General features: G+C 43.3%; 1 protein-coding gene across 1 annotated transcript in view; it reads right to left on the reverse strand.

The window, feature by feature from the left end:
- The window catches only part of Elp3 (elongator acetyltransferase complex subunit 3), a 64,559-nt gene that overhangs the window by 18,369 nt on the left and 30,388 nt on the right, over nucleotides 1–15,802 (reverse strand). Inside the window, exons 9-12 of the mRNA XM_021202996.1 lie at nucleotides 14,612–14,738; nucleotides 11,519–11,712; nucleotides 2,822–2,912; nucleotides 888–953 (exon numbers count right to left, since the gene is read on the reverse strand). Of these exons, the coding sequence (XP_021058655.1) occupies nucleotides 888–953; nucleotides 2,822–2,912; nucleotides 11,519–11,712; nucleotides 14,612–14,738 (478 nt within the window). The remainder of the gene's footprint in view (nucleotides 1–887; nucleotides 954–2,821; nucleotides 2,913–11,518; nucleotides 11,713–14,611; nucleotides 14,739–15,802) is intronic.

The raw sequence follows: 15,802 nt of genomic DNA on the forward strand, positions 1-15,802 counted from the left end.
AGATTTAAGAAAGTGTGACATTGGGCAGGGCTTGTGAAATAGGCCTAGTGAGGGAGGAATACATTAAGGTCAATTGGTAGAGCATAGTTTACCACAGAGGGATAGATGGGGAACTTCAGTGGTAGAAATCTACAGATTCTGACTCTCCAACCTACTGTATAGGTGATTCTATGAATATTATGAAGTAAGAGGTGGACACTCAGAATTCTACATATTTAGAAAGGCTGTAACATACACACCCTGTATATGGGTATATTATACTCAAAGCAAAATAACACCTCAGCTTGATGTTTGGTATATAAAATGATTAATGTGTCGGGTCTACTTTTTCCCTTGAAAGGCCCTTTAACAACAGTTCATGCTAAGAACAGAATCCAGCCTTTCACACATGGGATTCCCAAGGATTGTGCTTCACAGACAATGCTGCATGAGTTAGATGTTACAGATGTATGGAAGTGAAGCTACTCAGAATGCCCAGGGCACTGTGCTGAAGCTATGGGAAAGCCAGTTAGGACAAGAACTTGCAGGTTACATAGAGGAGAGCAGGAAGGCTGTCCATAGGAAGCAGCCACTAGTCACAAGTAGCTACTTACACTTGAATGCATTCAAATTAAATGACTGGAACTCTTGAGTCCCTACTGTGTCCTCCAGAGTCCCTGCAGACAGACTAGGGGTAATGTGAAGCAGCTTCACCTTAGAATATTCCCCACACTGCAGAGTTGGTGAAAAATGAGGTCTAGCCTTGGCTTTCCTTGCTTGGCTCTTCCATAATCCAGTGACTCCCATGGCTGGTTCTCCTGGCTTGCTACTTTCTGCCCTGAGCTATTCACTCAGTGAGGGGTAAGCAGGTGGGACCCAGGCTTGGGGCAGATTTAGAGGAGACTGACCTGGTATGGCCGCACTCTGTGATGGATTTCTTGGATTCCAACCTCTCTGGTTCTCACATCTCGGCACTGCCAAAAAAAAAAAAAAAAAAAATCAAAGTAGTGACTCATTCATTGTTCATTTAAAACAAATCCCGAGCTCAAAATCATGTCTGTACATAACTTACACTGAAACAGAAAAATGAAAACTTTAAAAAGCCATCTTTACAAAATTTGATGATGGGAATTTGTAAAGGTGTACCATTTCCCTTTCAAAACGAATTTAGAACTCAAAGAGACCATTTATAATCTTGGAAAATGAACAATATTAAGTTAGAAAGTTAGAAAATAGTTTTGCCCAAGAGATTTAACCGTGAAAAATACAACTCCAAAATATGACTGAAAATACAGTCTCAAAATATCACAGGAAGAGTAAAAACAAATTTTTAAGTCTTTAAAATCTATGACATTACTATTTTTAGTGTTATGTCATTTTAAATATGTCAAAAGACATATCAAAGATATGTTTCCTTTTCCAAGAAAGGAAAGAAGGAAGGGAAGATATAAAAGGAACCTAGACTCATAAGCGACACGAATTGGACTTCAACTCCAGCTAGCGCTTGGGCATCCCTGCCTGTGCACAGCTGCCAGGAGACCGTGCCAAGGCAAGGCATGGTCAGGATCTCGGTAACACTGGCTCCTACTCCCCAGCCCAGTGTGCATCCACACAGCCTGCTGACACTTAGCATTACAGAATCGCTGCATCACCCAATGATACGTCCTCCACCATAGTTCTCCTCTACAGAATGAATCATACATGCAGCTACCAGTGATCCAGGATCATGCAAGCAATTTCACTAACACGTATCTATGAGTTCGTTATTCAGTTTTGCCAAAAAAAAAGGTATTTCCTTGTTTCAGGAAACCTACCCAGCAAGATACTCTGCTGATGTGGCCTGAACAGCAACTAAGGGCCACAGGTTTCTACAGCTGATCTGCTAAGAGCCCAGCTCTCTATAGGAGACTAGGTATATGTGGCAGAGGTCACCTGCTCTCAGTCAGCAGGCACCCTGCTTCCTCTTTGTTCTCTCCTGGAGCATGATTATTCTAAAGGCAGAGATGACATCTACTTACTTTCTGGAAAGGAAAGCCTAAGGGACTTGGCTCTTTGGAGTGATTCCTGGGCCCCTTAGCAGAGGCTAACAAGGGTTAGATGGGGGCAGGGTTAAAGATGACCAATAGAGAGGGAGACTGCTGAGGTCAGAGATGGAGGCCAGCTGGCAAGTGGTGAGCAGAGCAGGCACAGTCCTGTGTGGTGCCAGTGATCAGCTTCACGCACTTGCTTATTTCTAAATGTTGTCTATTATATCTAATTATTATATTATTTTGTTGAATATTCAAATAATTCAATAGTATTAAAACATTTAATTTTGGACAATGTTCTAAATTTTTTCCTCCATGATAATTTGAGGAAGTGTAAAGTAAGACATGGGTTCATGCTTGAAAACACAGCTAACAGATCCCGGCCCTCTCCTGATCCACTGCACTGGGTTCTGAAGGCAGAGTCTAACCCCTGGTGCCCTGGCCAGACACTGCTTCCAGCTTATCTCTTCAGAAGTTCCAAAAAGTTTCTAGAATGCTTCATTTCAGACTCACTACTACCTCCCAAGACTGTTAAATTAATAGCTTCCTTCATCTTCTTTTGGTCAAGAGAGAGATGCTGCCTGGTAAATATAAAGCAACAGGTTATAGAAGTCAGAACATAGGAACAAGGGGACAGCAGAAGTGTTGTCACCACTCATACAGCTTCTACAAGCTACCCAGAACACCTCTAACACACAAGCTTTCTGACCCAGCTGGTACCAACATTGCCTGAGAGTGACAGCCCTGGGGCTAAGTGCAAGGAGACACCCTTTTCCTTCACAGTGTACCTGGCTGGCAGCCACATTCACTCATACCTGTATTCCAAGGTCCTTCATTCTTGCAAATGCCAGCTCTCGCAGGTTGCCATGCTCCACTCCTGAGCTGACAAGGGGCATTGGGATGTCTCTGTAGGAGAAAAACACCAACTGTGGGGAAATGTAAACTATTCTCCATAGCAGTACGACAGTGGGATTTTAAAAGTAAAAACCAATGAGAGACCACGAAGCTACAGAGCAGAAGGCAGAGGATGCTAAGGATGAGAGGAGGCGAGGTTGAGAGCATCCCTGTACCCCAGATTTCCCATCTGTAAGCTCCCTTCTTCCCATCTCTCAGGGGGGTTATAAAGCACATATAATGGAAACCACAGTAGAGAACAAAGCACAGAATCTGCCCAAATGCTGGGAGCCAGTAGGAAAAATCTGGGGTTCATGAAACACTGTACTAAATGAAACAAGGATTAAAACAAATAAACCTTAACTCAATGGAGAGAAAAAAACAATTGTGAATCAGAAACCACTTGGCAAACACTTTCCCTTCTACATAGCAGCTGAAAGTCACCAACAAGGAAGGTCAAAAGCCTGGCTTAACCGCTCCCACAGACCCTGCCCTCCTGTTTCATCTTGCCTAAGGATGGGGGAATGAGATTTATCTTCTGCACTGGGATAGTGCAGAGTGCCCAACATCAAGGAGATGCTAGTCAAAAGCTGAAGTCAGGGTTGTACTGCACTCACTCCAGAAGGATGATCAGTGAGCGAGCACAAAGAACATTTCACAAATCTACCAGGCCCTGGAACCCAACTGTTTCCATGGCGATACTATAAAGAGAAGCACACTAGGAGGCTTAAAGTGAGAGTGACCTAAGACATTTGTTTCACCTTGTGACTATGTTTTAACATGGTAGCATACATGGCTTACATAAGAGTTTTTTAGTACAATGATTCCTAACTTTTGAAATTTAGTCTTATAAAATCAATATATGCTTCAAAGTTAATAATCAGGAAAAAAAAATCACATAATGGTTATTAAGGTAAAAATTATTTAGAAAGGAATATATACATTGCTTAAATCTTTCTGGTTCTATAAACCAAATATAAGTCTTCACAGTGCCCCCTTTTAACTGTTGGAATATTTTATAGTAATCTGATATATGGCTATCCTTATTAACATACTAAATATTTTAGAACTTAAAATATATTTCCAAACAGTGCTATACATGGTCTGAAATTAACCTGTGATGATCAGTGGAGGTCATGCTAATACTTGATACCTGACAAATAAATTTCCTGTGTGGTTATTCCTAGAAGTTAAGTCCTATAAGGTTGCTATGAACAATGAACTAGACAAAGACAGTTCTAGGAAAAGCAGGGCTAGGCTTCAACTGGTTAGGTCGTGACCTCACTTTGTCTGTGTTTGTGTTAAAATAACGATATGATAATTTACTAAGAGGCTGCTATGTAATTGGGGGGACCTATATCAAAGGAAGAACAATAGCCTCTTATAAAATTGTTAACAATTTCAAGATGTGAGATAGTGGAGTAGCAAGACAGGAGCTAGGCCTGAGACCACACAGGCTGCAGGCTGTATGTCCCCATAGATGCTCTCATTACCAGAGAGGCCCTGGCTACACAGGACCTTACAAGGATGCCACCAGTTCATAAATGTCCCAAATTTATTTCTGTCACTATAAAAATGAAACACGGCTTTAATGGTCTTTGGTAGTGACATGCCTGGAGCACAGCAGATGGAAGCTCTTGGTCATTAAGGAACAGGAAATGTGGCAAGTGCAACTCTCAGAGAGTCTCCATCACTGCATCTGAGGGACACATTCTGCACTGGCTGGGCATCTTCCATCAGAGATCTACTGCATGACGGAGCCCAACCCCACTCTGGTGGGTTACACATCTCTGGATGGTCAGAACTTGAGGTAGGCCCCTATGAGGTTGACCTTGTTGCCTCACGGAGGTAGGAGTTAAAACTCCTTTTAGGTTTTTCTAAGCCATTCAATCTAGTTTCTTTCCTGGCATGAAGAGAGATTGTACATGTTGGTTTAACGGGTAATATTTCAAGAGTAGAGGTACTAATATTTACAATTTGCTCATCAAAAACCTTTCCAAGCTGTTTAGAGCTGTTTCTGTCTGAAGTTTCTCATGCGTCAGAAGCATGCTTTGGTTGCAAATTGGTATTCCTAGTCTGACGCCTCACAGTGATTTAATATCATATCAAGGCAGACAGCTGTCAAATAGCCCAAGGGCAGCAGCGCTCTAATGCGGAGCCCATCATGTGCCTGGACAGAATTTTACATTTAATCACTGACTACACTCCTTAGGGCTAGAATATAGAACCTTGCAGCAGGATGTGCCTCATAAAAACACCCAGGAAGATGCTCCTGACTCAACTGTTAGAAGGCTACAGAGTATACAGGAGTTTAGAAGCAGGGAGGGACAGGGTGTAGCAAATAACCATCATCAAGTGATCTCTTATAAAGACAGAGAAGCAGAGGGAAAACCCAAAATATGGAGCTTTCGCTTGCATTACCTCCCTAACATCGTCCCTCCTAGAGACGTGCCTAAAACACAGTGTCTGAGTCTTTCCACTGAATAAAGCCAGTACATTCACCTTTGCTAGCCAGCCATGGCTGGTGGAAGATGTGAAGAGGTAGAACGATGTACAAACAGGCAGAGCTCCTAATGGTCCAGGACAGAAGGACACCTGTGACTTCCCTTGACTATGACTTCAGACAGAAACAATCTCTTATCCTCAGCCTCCACATTAGAGGGAGGTGCTTAAGACTTGCCTGGGCCAGCAGTTGTCTTCTGACCTGCAGAACTAACCTAAAACTTTAAGACTGAGGCTAGAAGACACTCCCTGAGTAAAATACCACTTGTCTCAGTTACCGAGTACTGCTGAACAGCTAGCCTTCCCTCTGTACCTTTCTACATTTGAAAAAGATTTAGTTTATTTTAAATTATGTATATGTGTGTATTTCTGTGTATCCCCAAGCGCAGGTGTCCACGGAGGCCAGAATAGGGCGTCAGGTTCCTTGGAATTGGAGTGTTAGCGCACAGGTGGCTGTGAGCCACCTAATGTGGGTGCTGGTATCAGAACTCTGGTCCTTCACAATAGCAGTGCTTTTGCTTAGTGGCTGAGCCATCTTTCCAGCCCATCCTCTGTATATCTGTAATAAGGTTATGTTGCTCATTTACATTTTCATTTAAAGTTTTATCATCCAGTTCTTGATACAAGTTCTTGAGGTTGACATAAGGTTGACATAACAGATTCTACCTCAATCTGAATATAAATTTTAATACCCCTCAAAATGTAATTTCAGGGTTTTAAACACACTTGAAACCATTTCACACCAGGAATGATGCTGTCAGTATGTTCTGGTGTTCAGTGTCTCACTCTGCAGTTCCTTAGTTTCCTGTCGGCCCAGGTAAGAGGATTCCAAATGAGTTAACACTTATGAATTCCTTGGGGGGGGGGGGGGCGGGTTACCTCCATAAGAAGCACCATTTTGTAATCTGGATCCCATGATTTGTAAATTTGATACAAACAAGTCACATAAGTGATGATCAGGTACAAGGCACGAGCAATCTCCACTGATGGGGAATGCAAATCACACCCTGGTACAGAGTCAGTTATAGTCATCAAGGCTACAGAGCATGTGATAAAATTAGCAATGATTTACATGAACTGGCATCATCTCTTTAGAAAACCTTATTAATTTCTCCATATGCACTGTAAATCCCATCACATTTATAGCTCTCTTTCTTCAAAAAAGAACTTTAAAACATTAAAAAAAAATGATAAAAGATACATAGATCCATTCATTACCATAGGTGATTCTTTCCACAGATTGTACTACTATAATAGAAGTGAAAATTTTTGATATAGATAGATTTTATAGCTAAATAGAGAATAGGATAATAAAGGAGGCTGGGCATGGTGGACACCCCTTTAATCATAGCCCTTGAGAAGTAGAGGCAGGGTGATCTTTGTGAGTTCCAAGGCAGCCAGGACTAAATAGAGACCCGATCTTTAAAAAAAAAAAAAAAAAAAAAAGTGGTGGGGGTGGGGATGAAGAGAGACCTGAGTGGTGGTTAATCTCAATTGTCAACTTGAGGAGATCTAGACTAGCACCACTGGGAGACAGGCTCTAAATGCCTGTGGAAGATGATCTTCACTAGGAAAACTGAGGTTGGAATACTCTCCCACCACAGGAGGCACCATTCCCTGCGGAGATCCTGGATGCAGGAAAAGGAGGAAGTGAGCTGAGCACAAGCCTGTTGCTCTCTGCTTGCCACCCTGAACTTCTACAGCTATGGCTTCCTTGACATGGCAGACTGGAGTCTGGAACTGTGAGCTCAAACCACCTTTTCCTTTAAGTTTTCCCCCTTTCAGGGTTTTTATCAAAGTGACAGAAAAGTAAGTAAGACAACCTGGAAGCAACCTAATGTCTGCTTAACAATGGGACCAATTACTGTGTAAGATAAATGGAAATGAGGCTGCTATGCTGCCTTTAAAGTATAGCTCTAAAAATGATCCCAACCATTTTTTGTATCTAAAATATTTTAATTATTATGTATACATTTATAATAAGTATACATAAATAGGTCCCAGCATGAGGTTCTGATATGGCAATATATCACAGAAGGTTTACCACATTATTAAGCAATCTACCCCTCATAATATCAATTCTTTGTGACAAGAACACTCAAAATCCTTTCTTCTTATCATTGCTACCTTTTGGGGAGGGGCAGTTGCTGGGCAAGTGTTACAGGCTCCACTTCACTTCCTTGACGTAAGCGACTCTACTGCATGAGAAGAGACGCCACCCCCACTCCTTACTGGCATTTGGTTTTAACCAAGGAATGAAGCCTCAGTAAACTGCAGCTGGTTCTACCTCACACTTGTGTAGGTCAGTCTGCTTAGAGTCCACATACTAATGACAAAGTGTGGCATCTGGCTCTCTGTATCTGGCTTATTTCATATAAACACTGCCATATTTAACAGTTCTGTAAAGATGAATTCCCACCAAACAAGGACATTTTGTAAATAGTCCTTGTTAACAAACACGCTAAGGAGACTTTAAGTAAATTCTAAAACATTATTGCTTTCATGTGGACAGAGTACTGTGTGGCTAGATATGAAGGGATTATATATCTTGAAAGTTAAAATATACCTTGCTGTGGCTAAAGCATATCATTACATGGTTGCAGAGCAATGTATGAAGTATTGACTTTGCAGCAAAAACCACACCGTATAAACAAACCAACACATACAATCTTACACACTACCTCAGTATTGTACAAGTGGAGGCTAAATCTCCAGTGATTATTGAGGACAAATGGTCTATATTAAGTTTGGGACATTTTTAAATGCAGTATATAGCAGCCCTCAGTATCTGTGAGAGGCTAGTTCCAGAATTACCTGCAGGTACCATAAAATGCTTGTTCCCATGAAGATAATGCCATATACAAATGCTTTAAATCATCTTCAGATGGCCCATCATCCTTGGTGCAAGGCAAATGTGGGGAGTCACTGCTGTACACTGTGGTCACAGAGTAACAGCAAGGAGCAAAGTGTGTGCTCAGTGGAGCCCCCACCTGGCAAGTTTTTATCTGGGGCTGGCTGAAGCCATGAACGTAAGACTCAGAGACATTGAAAGCCAAATGCACAAAGAAGATCTGGAAATAAAAACGGGCAGAAACCAAACAGTAGGATGGTGAGACCACAGCTCAGTGGGTAGAGTGCCTGATGACTTGGGTAGGATTCCTGGAAAGAGAACTCACTCCTGAAAGCTGTCCTTTGACCTCCACATATTCATACAGAGGTATATTTGTGTAGATCCCCCCCACACACACACACTAAAAGCAAGTAGCAAAATATAAACAATACAAATTTCAATGCATATAGTCACACTAACATTTCAGTAATATCCAACTAAAAACATAAAACAAAAATATCTTGAAGAGATTCAATATTTACCCCATATTTACCCAAACCATAGTAAGCTATACAATCTCAAACCTCTATTAATAAAATCCTGTATAATTATTATAGCTACATTTTAAAACCTTCAACATAAAAAATAATTTTAAAAGGAAAATTGGAAAGCATTATAGAAAACAGTCTTTGAACTAAACTTATCAAAAGATTATCTTCAAAGTCATGCAAGTTGTCAGCCTCAAAGCACGGAAACCTGAGCCCACAATGGTACTGAGGTGAAACCAGGCATCTACTGCTTGAACCCTTCTTCTCTCTTCACACAGCTGTCCTTGGACTCACCAGGGCATCATGACTCCGCCATGGCTTCTGAAAACCTTGCCATCCCCCGTCTTTGGGAAGCAGAGGACTGCCTTCAAAGCCCGCAGCCTGCACACTCCATGGTCCCTCCCCCTCAGATGGGGGTTGCTGTCACCTCTCAAGTCCTTATTGTTTTACTGGTGTAGGCAGGATAATGGCCCACAACACTATTTCCTGGGCCCCTGACATGAAGCTTGCCTCTGCTGCCTCCGCCTCACTGTCTAAGGGGATAAAAGCAGAGGCTTCTGACTCCTGAGCTCCTTTGCATTAGAAGACCATGGTTCCTGGGGTGGGACTGGCCTCTTCGGTGGTGGGGTGGTCCAAGTCAGACATACATGGCCTCTTGCCTCTCTAATGTTCTTGTAGCTTTCTTCTTTCCTGGTGTACTCATTCACATTTTGAGAAACAATCTCTAAGCCACAGAAAAACAGTCCAGGTAACTATGGTTCTTGACCGATGGAAGGTAAAAGTGAGTAAGATGAGGCAGGACTCAGGACACTCTGAGCACCCAAATGGCCAGACTTTATCACGACCACAGAACTGCCACCCAAAACACTCTGATGTTGTTCTTTGAGCCCAATTGAGTTGCACCAGTGTCTTAACAAAGTCCTTCAAGCAAAAGGACCTTGTCCCAATCTTCTGTTCAGCTGTCACATTCTAGAATGTGCATCTACTTGGGGTTGCCTAATGTTGGCTCATGATTAAACTTAGTTACAGATGTTGGATAGAAGTCACAGAGGTAAGCCTGTAGTGTCAGGCAGTCCCAGCAGGCAGCCACAACTCACTTCACTGGCTTCTGACAATGTTCACTCCAGCTCAGGCCAGGCTTCTTCTGCACCATGTGACTCTCTTCTACGTTGTAATAAGCATTTTGTGGGGAAAGCTTCAACCACATCTGGTCAGTTCTAGTTCTTTGGTAGGTAAGCAGTCAGTAGGTAATGATAATCTTTCAGATCACAACTGACAATGAAGCACTGAGCCAGAACCCACAAGGTTAGGTTCCCAGGAACCACTCTTGGACAGATTTTTTTGTCACCTATCAATAAGTAAGAACTGTGTACTCTGCAATTCTGTTTTAAGACACCTTGTTTAATAAATCTAATTGATTGATTCACCCTGAACTCACAGCCAAGAGTTCTCTCTTGGGTCTTCACAATAAAGGCTTCCCACCACACGCTACTCCCTCCATAAACCACTTCACAGCCTTCCAGCACTTAGGAGCAATAGACAGCACTTAAGCACTGTGTCTGGAGGTCATTTTAAAGAGCCAATTCCTAACCAGCTCACAAAAATCAGAAAAATGCAGCATTAAGTAGAGTGCAAAGAGAACACTTGTTTACAGCATGAGGACTGGAAAGAGGTGGAGAGGCACTGTTTGACCTCAGCTAAGAGCATGTGCATGAGCGCCCCAAACTGTTCACCATTCCGAGAATGATTGATGGAAAATGTGCTATGAGGATAGATTGAGTTACAGGAGTTTCTATTTTGTTTTGTTTTGGTTTGGTTTGGTTTTTCAAGACAGGGTTTTTCTGTGTAGTCCCGGCTGTCCTGGAACTCACTCTGTAGACCAGGCTGGCCTCGAACTCAGAAATCCGCCTGCCTCTGCCTCCCAAGTGCTGGGATTAAAGGCGTGCGCCACTACGCCCGGCAAGTTACAGGATTTTCTAGTAGGTAAATTTACAAATACAGACCCTGCGTGAAATGAAGATGGCCGATGTCATGCATCTGGAGCACACAAATTACTGACCTACTCAAGAGTAGCAACATGGACTGAAGGACTCCTGCTTTATTCACTTGGTTAGAATTTGTTAGCATACATACATTTATACATACATACACACACATACATGCCTGTCTGTAGTGTATGTGCATATGTGTGTATGCATGTGTGTGCATGCACATGAAGGGCAGAAAACAACCTCTGGTGTGGTTCTCCTTTGTGGTGTCCACCTTTTTGAGGACAGTGCCTCTCACTGGTCTGGCACTCACCAAGTAGGCTAGGTTATCGGGTCACTGAGTCCCAGGGGCTTGCCTGTTTCTCTCCCCAGTGCTGGGATGACAAGCACACATGACTATACTGGGCTGTAGGGCTCACAGTCAGGCCCTCATGCTTGCACTGTACTGACTGACCATCTATCTCCCCACCCGCTCAGTATGTTTGTTTATTTTGATGCTCAAATTGTCCTAGATTTTGTCCATGGGACCCTTCAAGTTGTTCTTACTTTCCTGGCTCATGGATAAATGGACAATGAATAAATAAAAGATACTGGCAAAGAGGCCTGAGCACACGGTCCTTAGTGTCTATTTCCTACATATGGCATTCCTGATATTCTACTTTTAATTTAAAAACAGAGTTCAAAATGTTTGCCATCGAACCAGACTATCCCTTTAGAGAGGCATCTGGGGGACTGAAAGGTCACACATACCTCTGCACTCGGTACACACGAGTCCACGGGGGCACAAGGGCTAGGATCCGAGCCACCAGCTCAATCAGGTCACTGGGAGAATAGCTCCTGTATCTTCCTGATTTCCACAGCTCATACAGACCAGTTCCACGGATAACCAGGGTAGGATAGAGCTTCAAACCATCAGGACGAAAAGCAGGGTTCTCAAAAAATTCCTACAGACAGAGAACCAAAAATTACCATTCCATTGGTTCTGTCCCTACAGGGGACTCCTATGCCAGCTTCTCTCCACCTGCAGCAGGCCTGGAGCTGTCCGCCCCTTCTGTCAAGAAGTGTACAAGGGGATAAGATGTCACTATTCAGTAGCCCCAGCCTGTCCTGTGCTACACAGCTCTCCTGTACAGCTCCGTCTGCGGCTGCCAGTCTCACACTGAGCATTACTCTTTAGAAACGATACTCTACTTCCTTCCAGACTGCAACATCTTTAATAACAGACATGATTGTTTAAATTTTTGAAAAACTGTGGGGGAAAAGCCATTTAAATAAGTCCCATCTGTTGGGGATACCCCTGAGGCTAATTATATTTGATGTTAATTCTAGAGGTGAACAAGGAAAGTGTCAGCATTCAGGTGAATTTCCAACTTACTTTGTAAAATAAAGGAGAGCTGATGGTTGAGCAGATAAAGGGAAGGTGGGGCGGAAAGTGGGGGGAGAGAGAAGAAGGAGAAAATGGGAGAAAGAGGATGCAGAGGAGGAGGATGAAGAAAAGCAAAGCAGAAGCGCATGGCCTGGAGAAACTGCAAGTTGTAAGGGGTCTCANNGATGTGGAAGATGGTAGTGTAGCAGTAGATCTGCCCAATCTAGGCGCACAGCATGTTTTCATATTAATTGAGCTGTGTTTTCATCGCCTGGGGAATATTTGGGTTGGAGATTATAATGTGAAACTTATAATGTAAACAAAGAGACAACAACCAAACAAATCCCTACAATGTTTACAGTAGGGCCCTTTACAGGGAAAGCTTGCTGATCTCGGGATGTCACCATCATCCTCGGGCCAACTGGCACCACTTCTGACATGGGCTCCCATTTGCTATCTGGACACTGAGGGATTCACCTCACTCATCTATTCGGGCACAGACCTCTTCTATCTTACACTCCCAATGGCTGCTGGAAGGCAGCAGAGACACCAGGCTTGGTCCTTTCCAGGACTCTGCATGGTGCCGACTCTAATCTTGATTGTGTACCACTATACTGGACAGAAGTGGGCTCACAAAGTGCTGTCCTTCCCACCCCTGCTCCCCCATCAGGATCTAGCCAGCCAGCAGAGCTCTAGCTAAGGAAATTTTAAATCATGCTAAAATCTCTGACTACATTATCCTCACAAACTTTCCATTGTTTAACTTGCTTTTCAAACAAATGTAACTGTAGGTTTTAGATTTCATTGACTGTCACCTTCTTGAATGCTGTATTCTTGTTGCACCATGTGGTCTGAAAGACATTCTTTTGTAATTGTATGATTTCCATTATACCATTTATAGAGTTATTAGGTCTTTAACACATATTCTAGACACCCACAAAGAGCATGTAGGCAAGCCCTCCTCTGCCTAGTCTGAATCTACACTGAGCACATGACGTCAGAAAAGTTCTGGCTGCAGGAGACACAGGGGGTGATACACTCCTTTTGTAAGGATGAAACTAGACTGAATTGGTCCTGGACCCATGATTTAACATGGAGAACTAAAACATGGGTTTCTCTCCTTTTCTTCTGAATTCAGGAGGCAAAAAGGGACATTTTCAAAGCAGTATAAACTTAGAAGAAGAACGAGAAAGGAGAGGCAGGGGGTGGGCTGGGATGGCAACGACGATGGAAACAGAGAACAGATGAAGACTGGCACCCAGCTTTGAAAGGGAAGAAAGCTGCAGATTAAGAGGCTGACGAAGGCTAGACCATCACACCAGTCTCACAAAGCTCACATACCAAAGGCCCAGGAACCAGGCCGAGGAGAAAAGACACGGAGTAAAAATGGACAGCGGACCCAAGTCTGTACATGGAGGAACTCATCTTTACTCCCTGTGCCGGCCTTTCTCTGGGGACACTGACTATAGGATTTCGGTCACAAAGGTTGAGGATAGGAAAAGCCAGCATCAGAATTGATGGGTCTTGTGCCTTATCTATGCCACCTGCCACCATGTGGAAATGTTTTCTTGTTATACTATAAATACTTGTTACAATATTAAGTTAAAAAGCTACATCAAGAAAAGCCTATGTCATCCACATGTGAATGTGAGTGTACATGTATTACATGTGCAAAAACAGCCTCAGTTCCTCAAATCCTAAGTGTGGTGGTTTGAATATGCTTAGCCCAGGGAGTGTCACTATTAGGAGGTATGGCCTTGATGGAGGAAGTGTGTCACTGTAGGGGTGGGCTTTGAGACCCTTCTCCTAGCTGCCTGGAAGAGTCAGTCTTCCCTGGTTTGCCTCTGAAATAAGATGTAGAACTCTTAGCTCCACCAGCACCATGCCTGCCTGGACACTGCCATGCTTCCTGCCATGTAGACAATGGACTGAACCTCTGAATCTATAAGCCAGACCCAATTAAATGCTGTCCTTTATAAGAGTTGTCTTGTTCATGGTGTCTCTTTCACAGCAAAGGAAACCCTAACTAAGACACTAAGCATCTCATAATTTAAACTGTATATGTATGTATATAAATGTTTGCCTACATGTATGGCTGTGCACCACATATGTGCCTAGTGCCCAGCAAGGTCAGAAGGTGGTGGATCCCCTGGAACTAGAGTAATGGACAGTTATGAGCCACCATGTGGGTGCTGGTAATAGAACCCAGGTCCTTGGGAAGAGGAGTTGGTGCTCTAACACTAAGCTACCTCTCCAGCCCCAAGCCTAGGCATTTGAAAGCCTGAAAAGAATGAATTAAAATATAGTTTTTGTCTAACAATGGGGAGGTGGTGGCTAGTCTTTACTGTGTTTTGAGTATTTTGGATCAAGGCTTTTATAGCTTTAAGAATGGAAAACACGACAGTGAACACGCACAGCAGTGAAGTGTGGAAGTGTTCGGAGGTGCTCCGGGTCTACAGGCTCAAGACCACACTTACTATAAACTGCTCTATGTCTCTCTCCAGTCCCACGTTCGGCAGGTCAGGCATCATATGCGTCACCACTTTGAAACCAGAATCTTTGGCCAGGTGGAAAGATTCACACGCTGCCTTCACAGTGTGGCCCCTGAGAGAGAAAATGCATTATCTGTCAGATAGATAAATGGACAATCAAGCTAACATATGGGGTAAAGAGGAGGAGGAAGAGGAGGAGGAAGAGGAAAACAATCTATAAGAGCAAGAGCTACTTGGCTGGGAACAGAAGTCACTTTCACACAGCTCTGGGGAGGCTTGGAGCAAAATCACAGCTTCAAAGCCAGTGCTCAGAAATCTCTTATGTACCCACTCAAAGGCCTGGAAGTAACAAGGAGCACTGTGTACCCGGATGACAGGGCTCAGCACCAGCAGTAAACTCAGCTGATCACTGTAGAGCCTGTTAAACGAGGACCATGCAGAAGCCAAGCATGCTGGTATCTACTTATAGTCCAAGTACTTAGGAAGTGGAGGCAGGAAGATTAAAAATTAAAGATCATTCTTGGGTCCTTAGCAGGTTTGGGGCTAAACTGGACAACAGCAACAATAGCAACAGCAACAACAGCAGCAGCAACAACAACAGTAGCAGCAACAACAACAACAACACTAAATCATGAAGGAGCTCTGATTTGAGTATCACTTCTTTCAGAACTATGAAACACAGGTAGAGAGAGGGAAGAAACTCCAACACAAAGCAGATGTCACTGGTATGACAAAGGGTCCGTCAGAGAAAGGTATGGCTGGCACAGGGTCTGATCAGGCCTTGTAACATACGCTGTCCCTCCACATCCGAGTAGAAGACAGGCCTTGACAACAACTGGGGCAACTAAAACTTGCGACCTTGTGACAATTCCTTCTACCACCAAGATGCTCCCAGGTAGCACAGGAAGCTCTCAGAAGTCGTGGGCTCCCGCATATTTCCCCTGGACGCCCCTTATTCCCATGGCCCCACTCCTTTTCTAATTAGTTTTCACCAGTGACATCTAATGTTCTGGTGGAGGCTTGGATTTTCTTCTGAATTCTGCAGTCAATTATTCTACTCCAAAGTTACTGTACGATATGGTCACAACTATGCATATGCAGCTATACAAATTAAGTTACAAAGAAATACTCATTTCCTCAGCTGTACCGTCACATGGACAGTGCAGATCTGGAACA

This window comes from Mus pahari, chromosome 8, assembly GCF_900095145.1.
Source record: "Mus pahari chromosome 8, PAHARI_EIJ_v1.1, whole genome shotgun sequence".
NCBI classification, from domain to species: Eukaryota; Metazoa; Chordata; class Mammalia; order Rodentia; family Muridae; genus Mus; species Mus pahari.